This window comes from Mauremys mutica, chromosome 2, assembly GCF_020497125.1.
Source record: "Mauremys mutica isolate MM-2020 ecotype Southern chromosome 2, ASM2049712v1, whole genome shotgun sequence".
In the NCBI taxonomy this organism is placed as follows: Eukaryota; Metazoa; Chordata; order Testudines; family Geoemydidae; genus Mauremys; species Mauremys mutica.
The window spans coordinates 19,644,274-19,670,430 of NC_059073.1; the positions used below are offsets into that span (position 1 = coordinate 19,644,274).

Below are 26,157 nucleotides of genomic sequence, written 5' to 3' on the forward strand. Positions count from 1 at the left end.
CAGTGGGGCTTGGATGGGGTCAGGCTTCAGTCCCACCTCCTGGGGTTGTGTAATAATTTTTGTTGTCAGAATGTGGGTTGTGGTGTAATGAAGTTTGAGAACCGCCGTATAATGAAGAGCTCTCTCCTACACCCTGTATACAGCATTAGAAAGTAAAGGTATGCGGTAAAATTCCTGTAGCCATCGTTTGGGGAAGGAGGTGGGAAATGAGGTGAGTGAGAGGGAACCATGGCCAGTTAATCTGTGGGTGCTCTTTGTAACCATTTCCATAAACAGTAATTGAGGGGTTCTCTGATGAAGACCCATGGATGGGTTTGAGCACATTGGAAATTGAGTATCAGAGGGGTAGCCGTGTTAGTCTGGTTCTGTAGAAGCAGCAAAGAATCCTGTGGCACCTTATAGACTAACAGACGTTTTGCAGCATGAGCTTTCGTGGGTGAATACCCACTTCTTCGGATGCAAGACACTTGCATCCGAAGAAGTGGGTATTCACCCACGAAAGCTCATGCTGCAAAACGTCTGTTAGTCTATAAGGTGCCACAGGATTCTTTGCTGCTTCCATTGGAAATTGAATATCTCTGTGGTGTGGATAAATAGGTACCAATAAAGAGGTACCAATACAATTCCAAATGAGAGTAGGAGGACACTTTGCAGAGGACTTTGTGATAGATTAATTGGAAGCATATGGAAAAATAAAACACAATGTTTTGACATTGTCAAAGGAAATTGTAGTAGCTTGAAATGGGTTTTTAATAAATCTGAATAAGACAGAACTTCCTGTGATAACTGCTTGGTCAAAACAGGGGCAGCAATATGAAGAATTGACCGTGTGGGCTGCAATCATATTTTTAAGGCAAACACTGCTTCCTTGTGGCCTTTTTGTGCTAATGGAGCTGCCTGAAAGACCGAATTGGCACGTTGCATTCCCTATGCAAATGTCTCCTAAGCAGCATGCTCAGTGAAGGCAGAAAGGGTTTTTTTTTCAGCAACCCTGGGTTTTTCCTGCAGAGACTTGGAAACAAAACCTTGGTTCAGACTTACTTGGCAGCCTAACAATGATATTTCTGATTCAGGAAAGCTCTTGCGCATACCACTCATACTGTCTTCGGCCCGCTGGTTATTGATTCACAACAAGCCCTTATCTGCATGTGGGCGTGTGCATGTGTGTCGTGCAGCTGATAGTGCAAACATCCAATTTTCTTTAGTCAGGCACGATCACGCTTCTTGGGAGTGTTAACTCTCTAAATGCATCTTAGTATATTTTGTTCATTTGGTTTTTGCCTGTAAGGAAGTTTGGAGCCAGTATTCTGTACTCTCAGCCATTTTGTGTGTGTTTTTTTCAAATGTTTGGGCACTGTACTCTGTACTTGCACTTTTCGTAGTTTAATAGCACTCTCTCACCTGGTTCACACTACATGGTTAGGTTGATACGAGGCAGCTTACGTCAACCTAGCTGTCTATGTGTCTTCACTTAAATTTGGCTCCCGTCGATGTAAGTGTCCTGCTACGCCGACTTAATAACACCTGAGCGGCAGAGAGCCAGGGTTGATGTAGTTAGGTCGGTGCAGTGATAGTGTAGGCGCTGTGTTACTTACATCGACTGTTACTGGCCTCCACGAGCTGTCCCACAATCCCCCACACTGACCACACTGGTTACTGTTGTGAACTCTGCTGCCTAGACAGGAAGCTGTCCCGCCCCTTTAAAGCCCAAGAGTTTTTGACTTTTTCCGTTTCCTGGTTGCCCACTTGATGAGCACACCTGGCAATGCTCCGTTGTTGAGTTTAACTGCCCAGTTGTCAATGCCGGCTACACACTGCAGACACGCTCCCGCCTGGAGTAGGCAGGAGATAGAGGCTGTGCAGGTATGTGGATATCTATGAGCAGATTGCTTGGGGCATGCAGGAGAAGGCCTACACTACAGCAGTGTGGCGTGAAAGCCAAGGAGCTGTGGCAGGCAAACCAGAAGGCCAGGGAGGCCAACAATCGATCTGGTGCCGAGCAGCAAACCTGATGCTTTTACAAAGAGCCAACCTCAGTGGAGACCCCATTACCAACCCCAACACCACTGTGAACGCTTCCAAGAAGCCCGAGTCAGAGGCCGTTTTTGTGAACAGTGAGGAGGAGGAGGAGATGGGCGAGGAAAAGGAGGAGGAATATGGGGGACAGGCGACATGGGGATCCAGCTATGCAGCAACCCAGGACATGTTTTTGACTCTACCGCCGTCCAGCCAGTCCCAACAGTCGAGCACAGGCGAGTCCGATGCAAGGGAAGGAACCTCTGGTGAGTATGCAGTTTGCTTTGAAATTACAGGGATGACCCCCCGCAAAGTAGCAGGACATACCTGTTGATTTACTCTTTTTTTAACTTGTGCTTGGAGAGGTAGTGCAACTACCAAGAGAGGTAGAGTCCCCAGCTCCTTCTCCTCATTCTCCTCTAGAGTTTAGGCGGGGGCAGGGGCATGCAGAGTTGTTTGTTTACATGCACCGGGATGTCCCATGAACACTCTGTAGAGAGCTTGATGGAACCTTTCATGGATGTACTCTGCAATCCTCTGCCGAAGGTTTCTGGGGAGGGCTGCCTTATTTCTTCCACCTCAGCAGGACACTTTCCCACGCCACTCAGTGATTACTTCAGCAGGCACCATTGCAGTACCCAGGCGACCAGCAGCTGTGCGCTCTCTGCCTCTGTTACCCTCCGGAGTGAGATACCAGCTAAAATCACTACTGCCTGTGGAAAGTGGTGCCAGTATTGAGCTCCATTGCTCTGTACAGCTATATTCATGGCTGTGAGCTATTCCCCCAACCCTCTCCACGGGCCATACTCACCATGGCAAGTGCTGTGACTGGTCCCAAGGAGAAGAGAGAACGTAGTGCTTACAACTTTGGGGATCAAGGGGAGTGCAGTCAGTATCCTAAGTTTCGATTTCCATTGGGAATACACTGGACAATGGTACCTCTCTGTGTTGTATTTACAGCTGCTGGTATTGTGGCCTTCAGGGGCTCCCACTCCACACCCTTGGAATGCCTGAGCCAGAGAAGGAGGAGAAAGAAAAGGACGCCGGATGACATGTTCCAGGAAATGCTGCAAGCCTGTGCTGCTTCAGAGAACCAGATCAGGGCCTGGAGGATCACCCTTACAGACAGCCTGGGTAGGAGTAAGGCGCAGGAATCCCAGCAGGAAAAGGAGAGGAAGATGCACCAGGACATAGTAGGGCTTCCCAGTAAGCAAACAGAGAAGCTGTAGACTCTGGTAGATCTGCAGGTCCAACAATCTGGTGCTCGCCTCCCTCTGTAGCCCATAGAGAACTCAATTTCGGGACCTCCCTACACCATCCCCCACAACATTCCACATGGCATCAGGGGTCACTGCACTATTCCTACCACTCCACCCCGGGAGACATTAAAGACAATCACAGCTTTACATACGCTGACCTGTGAAAGCCAGGGTTGGTGTATGTGTACCTGAAATGAAAATGACTGTTCTTTCCCCTTCATAGGTCATGTTCCCTTAATTTATTAAGCTTTAAATGTTTTTTTTGTGTGAAGTGCCCCGTTCATGTTATGGAATAAAATTCTGTTTTGTTTGGATGAAGAGTCATCTCTATTAGTTCACAACATATGCTGTTTGGTGCTGGGCAGGTTTGACATGCTCCAGTTTCCTGTTACTTCTTTTTGTTACAGAACCATAACATCATTCACAAACAATAGGTGCACTGACAGTGTTATGTTCCTACATACGCAGCAATCACTACAAGAATGCTACCGGGCTGCAAAGGAGCAAGGCTGCAGAGACACACTACAGCCACATGCACTGCTCTGGCTCCCTATTAAAATGTTCTTTCCAAGCCTCTCTGAGCCATCTAGCGCCATGTTGAGCTCTTCTAATAGCCCTTGTATCTGGCTGTTCAGATTCAGCAGCCAGTCGCTCCACCTCCGCTCTCCACCCCAGCAGAAACTGTGCCCCCTTTGCTTCACAGATATGCTGCAGGACACAGCAGGCAGCTATAACCATTGGCATCTTTTTCTCTCTGATGTCCAATCTCATAAAAAAACAATGCCAGTGACACTTCAAATAACCAAAGGCACATTTCAATTGTCATTCGGCACCCGCTGAGCCTGTAGTTGAAGCTCCTTGCTGCTGTCGAGGTGGCTGGTGCATGGCTTCATGAGCCAGGGGAACAAGGGACTGGCTGGTCACCCAGGATCACTATTACCATTTCAATGTACCCAATGGTAAGCAGCTGGTCAGAAAAGAAAAGTCCCTGCTTGCAGTTTTCTGCACAGTTCTGTGTTCTAAGATGCAAGTGCCATGCACCGTCCCTGACCAGCCCACACTGATGTCAGTAAAGCATCCCCAGTGATCCACCAGCAAGTGCATAACCATACAAAAGTAGCCCTTTCTACTGATGTACTATGTTGCAAGGTGGTCTGCTGCTTAAATCGGGATATGCATGCCAGCTATCGCCCAATCACAGTTCAGAAACCCTATTGCTGCAAAGCCGTTCACTGTGTCCTGCACATTGCCTGGAGTCACAGTCCTGCATCGCAGGAGGTGATTCCTGGCCCTGTGCACTTGCATGACAATGGCACCTGCGGTGAATTTCCCAACTCCAAACTGATTCCTGCCTAACTGGTAGCAAACTGACATTGCTCATTTCCACAGTGCAATCACCACTTGCTCCTCAAGTGTCAGTGTTGCTCTCATTTTGGGGTCCCTGCACTGGAGGGCTGGGGAAAGCTCCACACACAGATCCAGGAACATGGCCTTGTGCATCTGAAAGTTCTGCAGCCACTGCTCATCCTCCCAAACCTGTATTACGATGTAATCCCACCAGTCAGTGCTTGTTTCTCAGGCTCAGAACAGGTCCTTCACCATCTCTAGCTGCACCGTGATCACCACCAACAACCTTGAATTGTTTCTTTCTATGTCCCACAGCAATCTTGCCTCCAAGGAAGCGTCATGTTCCCCGTGGCTCCTGTTGCAGCTCAGCCAATACTGCAGGATTCTGTGCCCCATGCTTGCAGCGCTCATGACAATAGAGCAGAGCTGTGCAGGTGCCATGCTTCTGTTAGCGATGGCTGACAGTGAGGCGGGCCGCACAGGTTTGAGGGGATTTTTGAAAAGAAGATGCACAATATTATGGGCTGCAGTAGAAGTAATGGGATGGAGAACACTGCATTGAGGGAAGTTGCCCCCATGCTCCTAGTCGCCCCTGCAAAACAAGACATAGCAAAAACCTCCTAAAGCATCAGGCACTGAACGGTGGTGAGTTGCACAGTGCACGGCATGCTGCACCGATACAAGCACTCCTGGTGAGGATGCACACTGCTGCTACACGTAGCGTAGTGTGCACCTGCACAAGCGATGTAATAACTGTGGTTGCTATATGCCGACGTCACTTAGGTCCACATAATTTTGTAGTGTAAACATAGCCTCAGAGAAGTAAAATTTCAAAGCATTGGAACATAAACTGGAGCTAGATGATGTACATTTCTTAACGAGGTGTAATTTTCACCTGTGTATAATGCATATTTATAGCTTGAAATTGATAATGTCAGCCATGAAAAGCAATGGAGCTGGACTGGAAGACGTAATTAGGCATAAAACCCCAAGTGATGGACAACCTGTAGCAAAACAGGCAGTGACACGACGAAGAGAGAGCAAGCTAGCCTGGGACTTTCGGCATTCTCGACGGGGAGTTTCCACTGAAACTTACGCACTAGTAGGCAACTGAGAAATACCAGACATTAGAAAGAAGTATTGAATTTAGAAGGCTTCCAAACCTCAGACAATGATGGTAGGTAGCTAATTATTTTGTCCTTCTTGATCTCTGTAGTTTTTCTTCTGCTTAAATATATGTAGCCATTCCAAGAGGTGAATATATCTTATTCCCCATAGCACCCACTGGTTGTCATTGGAAATTAATGATTAGCATAACTAATGGATGTATTTTTTATTTCTTTGTATCCTACATGGTGAGAAATGAAGAATTTGAGAAGAAGTAGGCTCACATACCTGAATGGCAAGCAGAGGACCATGCTGCAGTCGGTCCTTACCATCAGAAAATGATTCTGCACAGAGATGGTTTTGATTGTAGTGTTTTTTATTGTAAGCTCTGTGTTGTTTGATTCAGATCAGCTTGGCCTTCTCTGTGAAGACTGGAAATTGTGAGTATCTCTAGGACTTCAGACTCAGAGACAGGTTAGATGTCCCTTTAGAAGTAAAGAAATTCCAGCTAGCTAGCTATTTACCATGGTGTCTTATGAGTTTCTGTAAGGGATCAACAGTGCTCTGGAGACCTTTACCTGAAGTGTTACGGGAAGGCAACCCTCATTCCAATAATGAGTAATGTGCAATGTTGCAAATACTGTAGTAATTCAGAGTGCGGAAAATTCCTCTTCCAGACCTTTGCTTTGATTTGATGGTTTATCAGGATATCTTATTATAAAAATAAACAGTGGTTCAGACAGTGCAGCACCCATGGGCCTCATCCTAAGCACCCGGCATTCTCAGCAACCCCTAACACCTCTCAAATCAGACTCTTTGTATGTAATTAGTTGGGGCTTGATAAGGGTGCTGGGGCATACAGAGTATGGATGGCAGAGTATCTTGAGCCCACCTGATCCTGGCACCTGCTAGGCAGGCACCAGACGCTTTGTGGGGTGCACTGTTTGGCGCTGGGTCTCATTGTGGAAGAAGGCTATAGGCAGCCTGCACCATTCTGCAGGAACTTCTGGGGACCCAATGGATGACTCAAGCCTTTGGTATAAAACTGACGTCACCCACAGGATGGAGTAACCCTCATGTCTGGGGAAGCACTATTCCAAGAATTCACAAATATAAGTGTTCTCTGACTTTGTCACATGATTCTGTAAAATTGAAGAGAAGAAGAACATGGGCATGGAGGACCTCTTTGTAACAGGCGATGGTAAAGAGCTCTCTCTCTCTCTCTCCCTCACAGTGAGTGCCACATAAATGGCATGAATTCAGTGGCAATATTTTTTAAATGAAGAGTATTATTCCCAAAAATGACTTTTAGGCACTTGCCAGCAGGAGGCAGGCTTGTTTGACACTTCCTTCTGAGGAACCAGGTTCATCGTCTCATTTCAAAACCATACTGTTATGTGAACATTACAAGAAGAAATAATTTATATTGCATTGTCAACATTATTAAATACTATAGTTATATTTCTGCTTAGTAAGCTGACCTGCCCTAAGCAGGCAATGAAATCACCCCAGCAGAGACAGTTTCCCACTCATGCTAAGTGATAAAACCATTGTTCCCAGCTATCTATATCTTAGCCCACAGTGTTCTTGTATGCACAAAACCAGGGATAAGAGCAGAGGACTACAAGGTCACAACTCCTGAGTTCTCTTCATAGGTCTGTGCTCACTTATACAGAGAGGCTCTGACTCACTGTATAAGCTTTTTCTGGAAAATTCATTTTCATTTAGAACAAAAAGTCAAACTTTCTCACAGAACAGAAATTCCAGTTGGGAAACTGACAGGTTTCAGTCTAATAGTGTCAAAACATTAGAATGGCACATAGATAGATAGATAGATAATGACATCACAGTGAGTCTGAATTTTAGACTTAGACTGTGTACTGAAATGGATGTTAAAGTTACCTTATAATACATATATATAAATATATATATAGCCCCTTTCTTATAGGCTCTCAAAGCACTCTGCTAAGGTGGGCAAGTATTCCCCTTCACAGAGCTTAAGTGATTTTCTCACAGTTAGAATGGGTCAAACAACTTCTGACAGAACAGTTTTCTATTAGAAAATGCAGTTCTGTTGAAATCAAAATGTTTTGTGGGAACATGTTGATTCTGATGAGCTGTTCAATGGAAAAAATATATGTTAATGTTTTATATAGGAAATGAGGTGAGCACAACAAAACAGAACATTTCAACATTATGAAAATGGAACGAAAAAGTTGAAACAGTTAGTTTCAACTTTTTCCCATTGAACAGCTCATCAGAATCAACATGTTCCCACAAAACATTTTGGTTTCAACAGAACTGCATTTTCTAATAGAAAACTGTTCCGTCAGAAGTTGTTTGACCCATTCTAACCTTGGGAAAATCACTTAAGCTCTGTGAAAGGGGAATGATACTTGCCTACCTTAGCAGAGTGCTTTGAGAGCGTATAAGAAAGGGGCTATATATATATATATATTAATATATATGCATTATAAGGTAACTTTAACATCCATTTCAGTACACCGTCTAAGTCTAAAATTCAGACTCAATGTGATGTCATTAAAGACAGTTTATGAGAACAAGAAACCAGTACGTTTTAATTGGCATTAAATGGGAAATCAGTACGTGTCAAATGATATTAAAGATCCAGGTCAACTGAATTGCTGCAAAACTGTTGTGGGGCAGAGGAACACTTGAAATGGAGTTTCCACTAAATGAGCTGATATTTACATGCTCTTGCCTGTTTGAGCAAGTGCTTGCGCAATAGCTGAAGCATAGTTTCCCTGGACTCTGGCCATAGAGATGTTTGCCAGATGTCAGAATGCTTGGCAGTTTGGGATGCAGGGATGGTCCAATTGGACTGCTAGCTTGGCCAGTTCCAAAGGAGGCAGACGTTGCTTTGTAGGAATCTCTTTCAGGTTGACAGCAACTTCATTTTCCTCCTGCCCCTGGATGCCATTTTATATTAAACTTCATGTCAGCACTAGACAACTCAGGCATATGTCAACAGAGCTTCATTAATCCACGTGTAAGTGGAATAACCTCCCCTATCATATAACATAAGATTGCAGAAACCATCAAGAATGTGAGGTATTTGGACCCAAAAATGCAATTACTCTTTCAGAGAGATTATATCCTGTGTGTAAGGAATCTTATCTATATAAGATTTAAGGCCAAGTCCTGATCCCAAGCGTAAATCCAAGAGCAACTTGATTGAAGCCGGTTAGCTTCAACAGTGTCACCAACACCATGCATTCCACCTGCTCCACAACTTTCAGTGTCCCTCTCTGTGAATGCCCCCAAATCATTCTCTGTAGAGAGCGTGCCCTGTAGGAGTCAAGGAGTCTCCAAGTCTCCCATCATCGCCTCGCCATTCTTTGGTAGTTTTGCTACTAAAGCCTTTCCTGGCCACGGCTGTGGCTGGGACTCCTTGTTACTGTTATTTTCCCAATAGGGAGGGGCTCCATGGGAAATATAACACAACTCAGGACTGCAATACATTTTCTGCCTAATTTCTGTAGGGTTGATAGGAGAGTGGGAGAGGCAGCATTGTCCTGGGCCTCCACCACCATGACCATTATCTCCCAACCTAGTTCTGGTCTTGATCCAAGGATCCTGACTCCCTCCTGGGGATTCTTCTGCCAGGTTCCGGGAAGGGGAAATGGGGCCATACAGCTGACCTTTTCTGTCCATGTGGGTCAAAGGAGATCAATGCATAGAGAAGCCATCAGGAATGATCTAGGCCCCTAACATTGTGTGTGATAAAAAGAACAGGAGTACTTGTGGCACCTTAGAGACGAACAAATTTATTTGAGCATAAGCTTTCGTGGGCTACAGCCCACTTCTTCGGATGCAACCGAAGAAGTGAGCTGCAGCCCACGAAAGCTTATGCTCAAATAAATTTGTTCGTCTCTAAGGTGCCACAAGTACTCCTGTTCTTTTTGCGGATACAGACTAACACGGCTGCTACTCTGAAACCTGTCAGTGTGTGTGATGTTTTCCTGTTCCATGAGGCTGCATCACAAGAGCAGGGAGCACCAAAAAAACCCCCCCAAAAAACAAAAAAAACCTTCCTGTTGTCACAAAAACACTTAAAAGATAAGTGGCAGAGCACAAGACAATTATCCCACCAGCCAATGTTTAAAGCTTGCATTTTTCGCAACAATTGTATTGAGTCTTTGCCAACATCTAGCCACCATATCTAGCGTGTTAGTTAAATGCAAATGCACAATACAAAAAACATGCCGGGCACTAAAAAGGTGGCGCTGCTTGTCTTTGACTAAAAAACAAAGCAAAAAAACCTGAACATTTTTTGGTTTTTCAAAACTAAAAAAAACCAAAATGTTTCATAAACTGACAGTGAAGGTGTTTTTCTTCCTTTCTCGTCTTTCGCCACTCCTCATTTCTCTTCCCCTTTTTTCTTTTTTGCTACTGAGAAAGGGGGGGAGGGAAGGGTGTGTGGGGGGCATTGAAAACCAATTTTTGTGGGGGGGGGTTATGAAAAAAATTAGTAAAATAAAAAACTGCAGAAAATTTTCGTTTTTGAATAGAAGACCTGTATCATAAAAGAGTTTTAAACATCCATCTTGACCAGCTCTAATAAATATACATTATATTCCATGTAAAAAAAAAACCACAAAAAACAAAAAAACTGACATTCCAATTCCATCAAATCCAGTGCCATTAAGCACTGGAAAATAACACATAGTGACATGGCCCTGATTTGTTTCAGCATTCTGTACTGCAATATGCAGAAATGGCAACTCTACTTAGAATGAAGTGTCCTCTTATAGTGACAGTGACCTGTGAGAAAAAGTCCTCTCTCCACAGGCTTTGTCTACAATGCAAGCTAGTGAGAGTCTCCTGCTCATGTGCGCCTACCAGCTAGTTTCCATTACTGTATGGAGTAGTTTTCTGGGGATTTTCATGTAATGAGAGCTGAAGTGTCATATGCCATAACTGCAACACATTTCATAGGCAGAGCCATGTTCCATCTCAAATAGTCCCATGTCAAATAGTGGCTAGTACCAGATTTATCAAAGGAAAATATAACCACTACCTCATAATTCATAACTTTTCAATAACATACCAATAGAGAACCTTCTTTCTAACCCCAGGTAATTAGTGCTTTGCTTCTGTTCTCAAAGATGGAGGTTTATATCCTTGGTGCATTCTTAGCATAGCTAGTGAAAGATTCGTGAAATTATTTCCTAATATTAATTTATCATTGTGCAACAGGCGAGCAGGTACTACCTGTGCAGTATGTTGTTGATGGTGATTTAGTTGGGTTTGGTCCTGATTTAGTTGGGTTTGGTCCTGCTTTGAGCAGGGGGTTGGACTAGATGACCTCCTGAGGTCCCTTCCAACCCTGAGATTCTATGATTCTATGATTCTATGAGAGGATGAAGAAGTCTAAAGAGAGGTGGGAAAAATCCCCAAAATAAACAGGAACCAGTTAATAGAACAAAGACATTTCTGAAATCCAAATGCTCCACCTATAACAACTCTGTGACAGGTCTAATTTAGTCCTTAAGGCACCATATTTTGGTTTCTGCTGCAATAGACTAAAAAAAATCCCTCACCTGGTCCTTGGCACTACACACCATCAGCAGTAAGAGATGGCTAAGCCACTGTGCACTTCACGCTATGACTTCCTCAGCTTCATTATGGCACCACGAGACAGAGAAGATGTTTGTAAAAAATTGGGCCAGAGGTTGATAAGAGATTGCCTATTTTGGAGATTCTTTTTGATAAAAAGTTGGAGTCTTTTTGGAGACCGATGTACAGAAATGACTAAGGAATGACAGATTTATTGAACCACATAGCCCTACAATGAGAAGAAATCATTGTATACATTTAATAAACAAAAAAGAAAACATAGGGACTAAGGAAACAATGTCAGCATCCCAACAGGTCCCACAAAACCCTTTGGAATTCATGTTAGCTGCAGATGATCCATTTGTAGCTAAAGGGTAAGTGGTCCAGTAACTCAATGTGAAGAGCACATTAGGGTGGAAGCTATATTGATGTAAGTACAATCAAAGTTACGGTAATTACTAAATATAATGGAAAACTCATCAGAACGTTGTCTTCATGGGTCCTTGAGGATAGGACCTGTGCAGTCACTATGGAATTAAACTATCCGGCCATTACAATTTATCTGAAGTGTGTGTTCATCTTTGGTATTTGCTTTCATTACCATGGAAGGCTCATTAAGAACATAAGAACGGCCATACTGGGTCTGTCCATGTAGCCCAGTATCCTGTCTTCCAACAATGGCCATTGCCAGATGCTTCAAAGGGAATGAACAGGACAGGGCAATCATCTCAGGTGTGCTAAGCCTCATAATCCAAAATATCAATTAAAACATGACAGCACAATTGAAACTACTGCAATGAGAGGAAGTCTTCTACTAAAACCATCAGAGGCCACCCAGTTGGATCAGGAGGCTTTTAACAAACATGAAACATCTTTAAACCCCACATTTAGAATAAGAGAAAAGGATGGAATCCATAAAAATACCATTCACTTATGGCCACTGCTCCATGATAAAAGGAGCATCAGCTGTGCAGGGTGTGAACCAGGGCAGTAAGCATGGATTGTGCCTACTGTAAAAACTCAGCCCTCTTCTAGGCACCTGCTAAAGAAGGAAACAGTCACCTCACACTGGATGACAGCATCATTTGTCAGTCAATTGACTGGACCTATGATATTGGTACTTGAACTCCGTTTATTTATCCCAAGTCAACCTCAACTCTGAGTTTCTGTTTTTTGTAGGATAAAAGTTATGATCCTTTGGGCAAAGTCTAACAGTCACCATGCAAACCACCTCCTCATAGCGAAATTCTGTTGTGCTTTCTGAATTGTTTGATTGTCAGGATGTTTTCTATATTTACTGAACAAAATCAATAAAAGTGTTTTAAAAAACAAAATATTTACTTAAAATTCCAGTTTGGATTGGGGGAATATCTGTTATTACTAAAACACAATTAAAATATTGGCCTGGCTTACCCAGTACAGTGCTTGAGAATGGTATTTCTCAATAAAAATAGAAGAGGCACAGTCTGAAAAGATGGAGCCTCACATTGACTGGCTGGTTAGCAATGTCACAGGGTGCAGAGTATCTTAGCTAAGATACTATTGTTAAAATTTTGCCATCAAATTGAAAGGAGGTTTGGTGCCATTTCGCTGCCTTTGGCGGCATTCATTGCGTCTCTGGACGCTATGAGATCATCCCTAGCAGAGAATAAAGACTTGCCTCTGGGGCTTGCGAAAATATTTCAGAAGAGCAAATTTTCTTTTTTTTTTGTAACAAACCAGCTTGTGCCAAAAGGCAGATTTTTTTAAAATGGGTTTTCAGGGTCGGATACCCTCAGATCCATCTATAATGTTTTCTTGTACACGTGTGCACCCTTAAATGCTGTGCTACACCATCAATAACTTCAATAAAGTTTTCAGGAAATGAAAAACATTTCTGGACAATGCACTTAACATGAAAAAGACTATGCAAGGTTTTTCTTCAGTATGAGAATTTTTTTTTATTTGAACAGAGAAACAAGTGAAAAACCACTTTCTGTAAGCATATATGCACATCATATATAGGGTTTATTAAAGCCCAATGGGAAAATTTTTGTCAAAGCCTCTTGGTAATATAATTGCCAGTGCAAAGCAATCTAGATCTTATCAAACCGACGTTGCATTTGCTTATTATCATATGAATCAAACAAAGAAACAAATATAACATCAATGCCTACTCAGGAATATTTCAGCTAGTGTCAAAGCCTCTGCTCTCCTGTTCTTAAACAGATATATAAAAAGAGGTACAGAAGAGTGAGAGGCTGCCATCTGTGAACTCCGGCATATTTCAGTCTAAGGGACAAAAATATGAACCAGGTGATGCATTACTTAATCATTCATATTCCAGCAGATCATCACAAGTCTATAGGAGAAGGTACAGTATCACAATTGCACTGAGAAGCCTCAGTGAATCTAGAGATTGTTGTTAGACCTCAATCATACAGGCTTGGGAATTCATGAAGCTAGAACATTCACTGCAGATGATGAAAACATGTCTGAAATACAAATGAAAATGGAAACAATATTACTCTAAAGGCTTTGGGTCAAATTTTCAGCCTCCCCTTCACCAGAGGCTGTTTAGTCCATATACTCATCTAAGCACCCAATTCTACCCACAGCTAAGGTATTTAGACTGAGATTTTCAGAGCTGCTTAAAGGAACTGGATGCCCAATTCCCATTAGAATTAATAAGAACAAGGTGTCCAAACCTGGGAAACATTTCTGCTTTAGGCTGTCATTGACCTTCTTAATGAATGGGTGCAAAACTGTAGGTCAGAATCCTTTGTATCCTCTAAAAAGTGAAACCTGGGTATAGAAAATGTCATTTATAATGAAATGGAATAAATTTCTTAATCTTTTCAGTGCATCACAATTTGCAAAGCTGCAGTTTCAGGTATATTGATCTTCCACTTATAAATGATGCTCTGTAAATGACTAAATAGGAACTCAATAAGATGATTCCTTAAAGTTGTGCTAAATAGGTGTTAGCATGGATTGAGCAGAGACCTTCCTATTTTAAACCTTGATCTCACTCAATGATCTCCCAAATTGTGTACTGTGTTTTTCCATTAGTTTTCTCCCACACAGGTTTGGTTTTTATGACATTTAGTGCAATGAATTTGTCAATCAGCATCTTTCCCAAGTATTCACACTAGTTTCAGAGTTATATTTCTTCTAGGATGTCCACAGGCAACTCTTAAAGAGCTATCCATGAACTCCCCTCCTGTTACCTTTATGGCTCAAAAGATCAATCCTTGCGTGATGGAGCTGTGTAAATTTTTCCAGCAGTGCCTTTGTGTCAATCAAAGAAGAAATTCAAGAAAAGAAGCCATGAGGTAAATCTAGCCCTCCTTTTGCCATCCTTAACTTCTTGGGATGTTCTGCATTGCTCTCTCAAAGGACAGTTTCCAATCAGCAACAGTTAGTTTTAAAAGTCTGCAAGTCTGGCCCTACGGGACCTTACAATCAAGGATGCAGGGAGGATGCATTTCAGGGAAGCATCAGTCCCAACCACTTGGTATTGGGATTTATGTGGGGGCAGGTGGGCAAAATGGAGTCTGAGAAGAGGGCATGTCCCTAAGCTTCTGTCAGTGATTCGTTTGGGATAAAGGTAACCTGAATGCTGTGTTCACACAGGCCACTCATTGCCTGGAAGGACTGTTTAATACACTGGGGCAACATTCTTCTAGCAGGTTGGTTTTGTTCATCATCAGAGGCCAGATTCCCAGCTAGGCACAGGGTTCTAGGAAGGGGGCAGAGGCAACTGTCCATTCCCCTGATGGTGGATCTAGCTCCAGGATCAGGGGAGTGGACAGTTGCCTTCACCCTCTTCCTAGCTCTGCTGTAGTCTCTACACCCAATGAGAGGAGAGGGCACAACAGTGATGGAGCTGAGGGGCCAGGATCTTCCCTCAGGCCTAGAATAGGAAACTGGGTGAGGCAGGACTCCTGGGCTCTGTTCTGCTGCTGAGTCACCATGGGAAAGTTGGAAGCAGAGCTGGGAATAAAGCCTAGGAGTGGATAACCTAAATGACATGCCTCAGTTTCCCCATCAGTAAAATGGGGATGTTAACACTTATCTGCCTCATTGTGAAAAATCCCATGGCTAGATGCCACTGCATGTGTCCAACACAAGATGAAAGTCATTGTATGAAATGGGAAAATGTGCCTCTCCCATTGCTCTCCAGCTTCCCCTGAGATAGGCCTCAGGCTGCTTCTTACACTGAAGTGTATTACAATAGAGGCGTCTCTTTCTCTGTTGTAAATTGGAGCAGAGTTGTGTTTTGTAGTTCTCTAATTCTCAGAAAACTCAGTAATACCTGCTCATAAATTCAGTTGAAAATGGCGCTGAAGAAAAAGACGGTTACTCACCGTAGTAACTGTTGTTCTTCGAGATGTGTTGCTCCTATCCATTCCAGTCAGGTGTGCGCGCCGCGCGTGCACGGCATCTCGGAACTTTTTTACCCTAGCAACTCCGGCGGGCCGGCTGGCGCCCCCTGGAGTGGCGCCGCTATGGCGCCTGTTATATACCCCAGCCGGCCCGTCCGCTCCTCAGTTCCTTCTTACCGCCCGTGATGGCCAGTTGGAACTGTGGAGTGCTCTCTGTCCTCCACTGCCCTAGCTCTCGCTATTGTTCTTTGTATATAGTTTGTTTAGTACTTAGTGTAGATAGTTTTTCATAGTTAATTAGTTAGGTTTAGCATAAGGTTAAGGGGGGTATCCCCTCCCTTTCCTCCCCCGGTGCGGGCTCATGCCCAAGGCACCGGGCTTTAAGCCCTGCGCATCGTGCCAGCGGCCTATGCCAGTTGGGGATCCGCACGACGCCTGCATCCGTTGCCTGGGCGAAGGACATCGAACAGATAAGTGTTCTTTCTGTTCCGCCTTCAAGCCGCGAACTCGCAAGGAGCGAGATATTCGCTTGAAACAACTCCTAATGGAGGCGTCTCTTTCTCTGTTGTAAATTGGAGCAGAGTTGTGTTTTGTAGTTCTCTAATTCTCAGAAAACTCAGTAATACCTGCTCATAAATTCAGTTGAAAATGGCGCTGAAGAAACCATCTGACACAGCTCAAGCCCTCTTGATTTGACTGGTTTAGGAGATTATTTCCTACGTAACTTGGTAGCTTGGCTATAGATACAGGAAAAGTAGGAGGAGAGCTTGCATGCTTTCAAGAAAAAAAGCCACATTTTAGCCCTGCTGTAGGAGAGCAAAATCCTACAGATGTCAGTGGAATTATACCAGCATTGAATGTAAACAGGAGAGCTGGTGGAAAATTTTTTTCATTAAATCATGAGTTTTCATTTTTGTCAAAAATTTTCTTTGATTTTTTTGAGGTTTTTCATAAAAAAACTAAAAATTTTAATTTCAATATTTTGACCAAAAAATTGAGAAAATTGGCCACTTTTTGAAGAAAAATCCATTTTGTCAAAAAAAAGCCATTTTCCATTACAAAAATGGTTCACTGGAAATTTTCAAATTATTGAAATATTAACAACCATGTGTTGTTAACCAGCAATGCAAGTGCAGCCTGGTCTGATCCAGCTCACTGGTGGTAGCAGATCTCCTGAGTTCACTGTGTTCTTGGGCTGATGTTAACTCCGACCATACAGCAAAAATTAATGAGCATCATGTTCCTGATGAGATGGATATAAACTTGAGGCATTCGCTTAGCTGAGGCTGTCACTGGAGAATGAAAGTCCTTCTGAAATCCCAGTTGCAGACCTGATGTGGAACCAGCAGTGAAATACATATTTTAATAGGCTCCTCACCAGCAGGGTTCTTCCCCCAATAATATCAAAAACATTGTGATGTAAAAGGAACAGAAATAGCAGCTGGTGTGTTTGCAATAGAAAATCCTGTTGGTAAAGGAAAAGTGCTGCTTAGGTTGATTCCACAAGGTGCTGCAAGGTTCATTGCCTAGACAAGTGATATACTTTTTGAGGTATTGAACTAATCATGCCTCTTCCTCTTTTTTTTGTACACTGTGCCTCTTTCCATGCTCCCTCCCTAGGCTCAGGATAGCCTTTGATCCTTCCCATTTTCTGCACTAGATTGTCTTCCTCTATTCCAAGAGGGCTTTGAACTCTGCATGTAGCTGGAGAAACCAGGACAGTCATTTTTAGACTCCTTCTAGTTGGCTGTAGGTTGGATGTCGGGGGAGGGCAGCATAATTTTTTTCTAACTTTTAACTATTGTTAGTGATGAGCTTGTGGAAAATCAGGTACCTGGGAGCTGGGGGAGGGAGGAGGAGCTATCTCACATCCAGAGCAGAGCCACTTGTTCCCAGAACTTACACCAACAAAATGCAAAGTCAAAGTGATAGAGCTGAAAGAACAATTGAGAGAGAACAATATGTGCTGTGCTGGAGGAGTTTTTGTCTGGTTTCCTGCTTCCATACAGTCCTCAAGGCTTCTATGTATGGCATGCCCATCTCAGCACCCTTGTCGTGCTGCCTTCAGGTTGTTCCTCTGTTAAACTCTTCCATTAAAAATGACTCTTTTAAGTGTGCTTTATGGGACAGATTTTCAAAAGTGCTCAGCATTGTCCTGACAGAGTGTAATTAAAAAAACCTGCCATTGACTTCACTGGAAGCCGACTTAGGGCAATGTTAAGTGCTTTAAAAAATCCTACTCTAAATCCCCAAATGTTTAAATACGGCTAGAGCTACTGATAAATGTTACAAATATAGACCCCTGAGTATTTTGATAATACTTCTGTATGAGTAGGATATCCTTGCATTGGGCTATTCCCATTAATCCCTAGTCCTGAAAGAGAGAGAGGAATGTGGACAATAATTTCTTTAGACAAGAATCTGTATACTTGATTGGTGGCCTTGAAAGCTTAAGAATTTGAGAGGAAAAACTATATTGAGCCAATTAAATCAAGAATTTCCGCATGTGGGAATGAGAGATGGAAATATAGAATGGAAGGAAAGACATTTAGAAAATATCTTCCATTGTTGTAGCCATGTCGGTGACAGGATATTAGAGAGAAAAAGGTGGGTGAGGTAGTATCTTTTATGGGACCAACTTCTGTTGGTGAAAGCTACAAGAGAAAACTTGGTCCAGTAAAAGATATTGCCTCACCCACCTCTGATCTCTATTTAGAAAATATGTCATATTCCATGATGGGCCTGATCTAAAGCCCATTGAAATCAATAGGAGTCCCTATATTCAAATCTGTCTGAAGCAAATCCCTGGTAGGTGTCATTGGGTAATTATCCCTGGTGACATTGCACTTGTAATATGGCTGATAGTGGTGTGAATCAGCATTGGCCCATTGCCTCAGTGGATTTAATGTGTACAGTGTAGGTTTTATAGTCCAGTGGTCTCCAAAGTGGGGTGCGCAAGAGGATCCTTGGGGGTGCACGGCAGAAGGAGAGCTTTTTTCTTTTTTTTCACTTCATCAGTTCGGGCGGGAGTCCCAGTGCCTCTTTTTTTTTTTTCCCCTTCGGCAGTTCTGGCGGGAGTCTGAGCAGCTTTTTTTTTTTATTTGGCAAAAATGGTAGAGCCGGCGTGGCAGGGGGTGCGTGCTCAAAAATGTTTTACTGATAGGGGTGCACGATTAAAAAAGTTTGGAGACCACTGTTATAGTCCCTTGCAAAAAAAGAATATATGGAGTCAGCCCATTATATTGCATTGGGCTAACTGTGTTTATCTTTGAAACCACAAGGCTTGTAAGAATTACCTGATCTCCAAATAAAATGTCAGGCAGTCTTCCCCTAGGCAAAATTCCCAGTGTAGTTAATGGCAGTTTTACTTGAGTAAAGACTGGGCACTGGGCTGCAAATGGATAAATATTCTGGGACGATATCTGATCTGACAGCCCCAGGGTTTGAATCATGGGTAACTCCATTAACTTCAGTGGAATTATTCCAGAGTTATAGCGGCATGAACAAAATCAGAACCCAGGCTTTATATGCAGCACACATTTTTTGTCTATTTAAACTAGAACACTTACCTGAAAGAATGTGCATATAAAATCACCATAGATGAAACGATATTACTCCCCTAACTTTGACTAAATCTTTAGGTACTGTATTGAATACTATTCCTGGTTCTTGAAAAATGCAACTTACATCTGTGAAAGGGTCAAAAGAATGGCTTACTCACAAAGTAAGTAAACTTTCTGGCTATACTCTTCCATAATCTATTAAATGTGTCAAAGTGGAGGTGTGTCAATTTATCGCCACTGAAAATCTGGCTCAGTAAAGTTGCAAAAGGTGTATGGAGCCACTCATGATCTAAAGATCATTAACGAGACGCTTTAAATCTCCACAGAGCGATTAAAAGTCTTTACCCAATAGCTATTTTATTATCTTTTATTTATGAAATACAAAAGGTATCATTAGTTTACAATATGTTTTAGAAATTCTCCTTGTGAAGTATGTTCTGAGTGTGATTTTCTTTTGTTCTTCCAGCATTAAAGCAAAAATGCCTTACAAACATCTGTAAATCTGTCTAAAGCACTGAGGGAATTTACTGCAAATGAGAAGAGTTCTGGCAGTCTTTAGTAGTCTTTTTCCATTTAACAAGAATTGATGGCTATCTATGTTAGTTACAAATCTTTGTATCAACCAGCTATTTTCTAGAGATTGTTTTTCCTCCAAAGATTTGTATAAATGATGTATAAAACCAGGTGAACTTCAAACAATAAAAATTTAACTGTAATGAAATATTTTTAAAAGATTTTTAAACCGTGCTTTATAAAAGATATCAATAAAGTCTGTTAATGTGTGCAGATTGTTAGTTTTGTCCAAAATTACATTAAAGAGATCATAATAAATATGAAATAATTTTAAATCAGACCTAAAAAACGTCTAAGAGGTGACACTTGTTTACTATTTCATGAACTTAAACATTTTCAGATTGTTCAGTGTTCCAAATCAAGAGATCTCCTATATTCCATGCTTTAAACTGGTGAGCCATGTGAGCAGGAGACTACAACCACTGCATCTTCTTCTATAAGAAATGTTTGTACCTTCAGTGCTTTCAGTGCTATGCTGAATCTGTATTTGCTTATGCCGATTCACAGCAAGTACTAAAAAGTCCTGTCCTGAGCCTGCTCCCTTCAATCCCTTTGTATATCTTCAGTGAACTAACAGCTCTTGCTAATAAAAGCAACAACAAAACAAAAGTCACATAACACTTGTGTTCCAATGTAACACCTAATGCTGCCGTGAATCAAAAGTATGTCATCTAACTATTCACATTTCAAACAAGGTAAAAATATTTTCCCTGTCACTGAGTACAAATTTAAGCCAGATATTTTAATAAAGAGAAGAATATACTAACTAATACAATACCAAAGAAGAAGATCACAACTGAGAATCACAGAGTAGTCTATAGGCATAACAAGGGTTTCTGGTGCTCTTCTTTCAAAGCGTATGTTCGCCATAGTACCTGGTGGCAGGGTGCAAGAACTAAGCTTTCAGTCCTGGCAAAGGAATTCAGAACGAGATAAATTATAATCACATCACTTAGCAAAAATCAGGCCATTTAGAAAGAACAATGCCTGGTATGAACAGTGTGTAAATCAAACTAGGAATAACAGGAGTATCCTTTGTGATACAGCTGGCCAGTGCTTTTTGCAGAATTAAAAAACACAAAACACCACCACCCACCATTTAAAAAAACTTCCCACAAAAAACAGTTTAGAAACTGAAAGTGAACATTTTGGGATTTTGGAAAACAAAGAAATTTTGAGTTTTCCTCTCCTTCCCGCCTCTTTCTCTTACTGAGTGGCAACATGGAGAAAAAAAAAGAGGAAAAAAGGGGGATGTGTATGGAGAGAGAGAGAGAGAGAGAGAGAGAGAAAAAAAACCAGAAAAATAGAAAACTAGAAAGCAATGTTTCACATGCATCCGACGAAGTGGGTATTCACCCACAAAAGCTCATGCTCCAATACGTTTGTTAGTCTATAAGGTGCCACAGGACTCTTTGCTGCTTTTTCAGTTTTGGGTGTTTCCCCAGTTTTCACTGAAAAAACAAAATATTTCTAAAGAAAAAAATTTTCTGTGAAAATTTTCATTTTGGTAAACAAGCCATTTTCTTTGCGAAAATGCTGGACAGAATTTTTCAATGATGTCTGATTAAATAAATGCGCTGACAAATAAGGTGTCCAGCACCCCTCCCCCCCCCACACACCCTGCACCACAACCCCAATCCTGGCCCAAATGAGGAGGGGAGTTGAGGGGGAGGGGTTGGAGAGTGCGCCCACCACACATTCACCTTGGGACTGGGCAGCAGTAGCTCCTGCATCCCACAGGACTGGGCCGACCTCCCCACTCTGGGTCTTGGGACCTGGAACATCAGGTCTCAGTGCCGCTCAGGGTTTGCCTGTCCCTCCCCCTGCATCAGGACAGAGGCACAACCAGGCCAAACCTGAGTGGCGCTGCACCAGGAGAGGGAAACTGAACCCAGCCTCGTGGGGCAGGAGACACCACTGTGGAGTGAGTCATGGACAAAAGGGAAAGTCACGGTAGCTGTGACCTTTTTTCTGTTTCTTGAGAAACCTGCAGCCTTAATTATCAGTCACCAGCCTAGCTCGAGTTCCATTACAAAGCTCAATATTTCCATTAGGCTCCCAAAACAAGCCACCACCAGTAACCATGCTACTGCGTTGGATGGAAACCAGAGCATGAAGTGCCAGCACTCATACAGCTGTGGAAATGAGCGATTCTTATTATCATGATATCACTTTAGGGGGCTTTCCTTTGCTGCTGGAAGCTCCTCAGTAGCATAAGGGGCATGTTTTTTTGGGAAAAAATTAACAATGTTCTTTTTTTTTGGTCAAGAAATGTTGAAATAGAAATTTTTTAACCCGCTGTAGTCTTTACTCTCTCTCTTTCTCTCCATTGCCTAGTTATTACTGATGTGGACCAGCTCCACAGCCCTTTTACGTACCTTTTGGGCCATTCGAGCCTCCCCACATTAATATGTTGGACCAGATCATAAGCATAAAATGGCATATGTCCATTGATGTCAACAGAACTATGCCAATTCACACCACTTGGCAAGGTGGCCCATTCTAAATCAAAGACACCTCTCTGGGCTGCTGATTTCAAACTGTGGCACCAGCTGCCTCCCTGAGGAAACAATTACTTTATTCCTAGCCCATTCCAACCACCCACAGAAGGTTTCCCTGACTTCTATTTGCACATAGCCCAGAGCCTAATGGCAACAGGGGAATCACCATAGCTGCCCTTAAGCAGTTAATGAGAACTGACAAATTAAGGTGAAGACAAGAGAATGGTGTTAGCTGTAACTGCCTTGGTAACATACAGCCTGGCAGACCGGTGTGGCTTGGCTTGCTTGAAAGGGGTCAGCCTTTACTTCAGTCCAGTCATTATGGTAGAACAAGTTGCAGTCAAGGATGCTTTGCTTTTGGTTCTCATGAGCCTCATCCTCTACTCTGTTTTGCTATAGTGTCCCAGATGAGTGCAGCTGTCTCTGAGGATCATGGGTAGACAGGGAGTCATCTCGTCTCACTAGGTCTGATACTTTAGGGCCTTGTACATTGAGGCCAAGGCCTTGAAATGGCACTGTGTCTGAACCCGGGATGCGCAGTACAAGAGTAATGTGATCTTGACGGCTTGCCTCAATGAGGAGACAAATTCTGCCACGTAGGCAAACTGGAATGTCTGGTGTTGTCAGCCTCAACCCCAGATACAGCGACTTATTAAAGTCCAAAATGGCAAAATATGCCAAACTTGCAACTAGCTTTCACTAAAATTGTGCATCCGAGATGAGTAACCATTGTCCTTTGCCAATGGTGACTTTGAAGACTAACTGCAGTTGGTATTTCTAAAAGGAGTACATATTAAACTAAGAGAAAACCTGGTCCAGAGCCCATTGCAATCAGTGGACACCTTTCTATTGATGCCCTTAAACTTTGGATCAGACCCACAGAGATTAGATAAAGGCAGGGTTTTCAACACTGGTGGGATGCCAAAGCTTGTAATGTTGTATAAGTTTTCAGTAGTCTTTCATCACTGGCCACTACCTCTTATTAAGTTATTAAAAGCCATAATCACATGACCCAGAGATTTGGTAGAAGAGGGAATACAGTGAAACAATTGTTATTTAATTACAGCAGCATATTAAGTCAGCATGCAGCACGGTGGATGCACCTGTAGAAAGGCCTCTTAATATAGATCCTTTACATGTCCCGTGCTATATTATTAAGCTATGCAGTAGGTATACTGCCCTGCAGAAATCTCATGAAAGGACTAATTAATAAATGTTGAAGTAGGGTTGATAAAGGAAGTGATCACATGGGTAAAGTACACGTCCAAGGGGGTATAAATCACTTACTACTGACCCTGTTGAAATCCATTTGTCCTCCATCCAACTACCCTTGAATAATATTTCTCAAGGTAAGTTCTTTTTCATATGCTCTTTATTGTTAAAGAATTGCACACAAAGAGAAAACTATTTAAGATAAAACTATTTAAGACAGTGAGGATGCAGAATAAAGAGCAGGCAAAATGATTTAGGATATGGTACTAAACCAGAAATATCTCCCCATTATATTTAGATCCATTCATCTTGGTAAAGCATTACAAGAGAATGTAGTAAATGTGAATGTCAGCATTATGCTCATGTTAAGCATTGTAAGCAGTATTTAGGGGAAAAGATCGCGAGGCGTAAATACAGGTTTGCACATTGGTAATTAAATGTTCATTTGCTCATCTGAAACCCCTGTAATGTCTGATTTAGAAAATTAAAACCTAGGATAAACCACAGCTGGAGACAGCAACAGAGAAATTGATTTTTGGTCCCTTTCACATCAGCAAAACTCCATTGACTTCAGTGGAGTTACGTGTCTTTAACACTGCTGTTAGTCAGAGCCGACTCAGACCTAGACCTGCATGCTGTATAATTTACATCAATGTGAAAATATTTTACATGCTACATCAGTATGTCTGTAAAAGCTACAATTAATGTTTGACTATCACGGGAGCAGCTCCTCTGGTGGTTTAAATGAAGTCAATGGAGTTATGCTGGTTTACGTCTGCTGAAGATCTGAACCACTATACAATGTTTCATTATACATGTGCCATATTTAAAAGAAGTGTTTTGATTAAATATTCCTTAAAGACATTACAATTTATTGCAGAATCAAAACAAAACAAACTTCAAGTTCACCATTTTGTTGCCAGTTATGGCTTCCCCACTAACAGTATTTTGGAATAGTCCATTGACTCACCTAAATGGTCCTGTAGCAAATATTGTTAATCAAGTTTAAATAGTCATTGTAGCAATTAAAATGTTGGGATACCATGTGAGACTCAGCTTTGCTATAGTATGTGCATTTCACAAGTGTTAGTGGGTAGCTGCATGTTGCATCAGAATGAAATATGACCAGGCTACACAAGTAATTCAGTCACAGCAAATGACCCCCTATAACAAATGTCTTTTTACTCTGACATTTAAGACATAAACATCCTACATAACATTTTACTTAATTCACCAGGCAAATGTTTCTGCAGTGTGACTCTTTCCATTCTTTGGATTAAAACAATGATTATAATTCTGCTGATGAATCTGTTGATGGTATTATACAGTGGTAAGTGACTGCATATTTCTATGTCTATTTAACATTTACACGTGATACTGACCATTTCAAGTGGACTAATTTTTGAAAAAAGTATTTGGATTGCCACCCGGTCTCATCACTAGAACATACTGAAAAAGGCAGAATCATCAAATTAGTGATAAAATGTGTTTTTGCCGGATGTCAAAGACATTATAGCAATGCCAAAAAACTTTTAAATGGGTTTATAATGTAAACACAATTGGAAGTCTCCGCTTCTCCCAGTGTTTTGATCATTAGAAAAACCCTACAAACCAGTTACATAAAAGGGTTCCAAAATATGTATGAATGTTTTTTAGTCTTTGGATAAATCCATATTATCCTAATACTTGGGACCATTCAGACATACATAAATACAATGAGGTTCAGCTAAACCATCTTCCTGAGCTTTTATCATGGATGTGATTCTCTTCCTTTCCATCAGATTGTTTTGTTCTTGTCACAATGTGTGGAAGGAGTTGCTCTACGCGGCTGTTTCTGAAGTTAGAAAGAAGGACAGTAATAGAGCTCACATGAAGTCAAATTCTGCATCGACTTACTACACCGGCCTCACCTCTCGAATTTCAAAGGGGTTGTTATGGTGTGAATGTCAGCAGAGAATTGAGCCAACACAAATCACAGAGGAGAACTATATTAATCAAGCTTAGCCTTAAGAGCGTAATATAACAATACCAATCGTCAAGAACACCATTGTGTTCTTTTTTTCTAATGTCAGAGAATCTATATAATAAGATTCCAGGAGTGAGTGAGAGTTTGTGTGTATGTGTGTGTGTCTGACACTGGCCCTAGAAGGACTGAATTTCCTAGAATGGAAACAGCTACAAGCATGGTTCAGAGAACTTCTTGTTTAGACTATCACCAGGTTCAAGTATCACTAGATTCGCCGTCTGTTACCATCCCATTTGGAAGTGCTCAGCTATTTTGACTTTATAAGTTATACCCATTTGACAGCATGGGGCTTTCAGCTACTAGTACAGAAATATCTTCTACAATGTTGGTTTTAGAAAATCAGTGTGTATATCCAAAAAAAAAGTAAAAATGACTTTGCGTATTGATCAAACAAATATACTCTTAAAATCTTTAAAATGCACCAGCCATTAAAAGCTCAAACCTGAGCGCATAAGGTCAGGCATCCAGATAAAAACTAACATTTAGTTGCTTAAAAATAAATTGGCATGTTTAGGACTGGGATTTCCACAGGTGCCTCAATTCAATATGAAATTAAAGGGTTGTTGAACATCTAACTTCTTCTTAAATGCCTTTGAAAATCCTAGC

At 42.0% G+C, this 26,157-nt stretch overlaps 1 protein-coding gene across 1 annotated transcript in view; it reads left to right on the forward strand.

Moving 5' to 3' along the window:
• HHLA1 (HERV-H LTR-associating 1) overlaps positions 1 to 19,749 on the forward strand; it is a 42,285-nt gene extending 22,536 nt beyond the window's left edge. The window contains exons 14-16 of the mRNA XM_045006377.1: positions 14,467 to 14,623; positions 19,318 to 19,400; positions 19,706 to 19,749. Of these exons, the coding sequence (XP_044862312.1) occupies positions 14,467 to 14,623; positions 19,318 to 19,400; positions 19,706 to 19,749 (284 nt within the window). The remainder of the gene's footprint in view (positions 1 to 14,466; positions 14,624 to 19,317; positions 19,401 to 19,705) is intronic.
• The last annotated feature ends 6,408 nt before the right edge of the window (positions 19,750 to 26,157 follow it).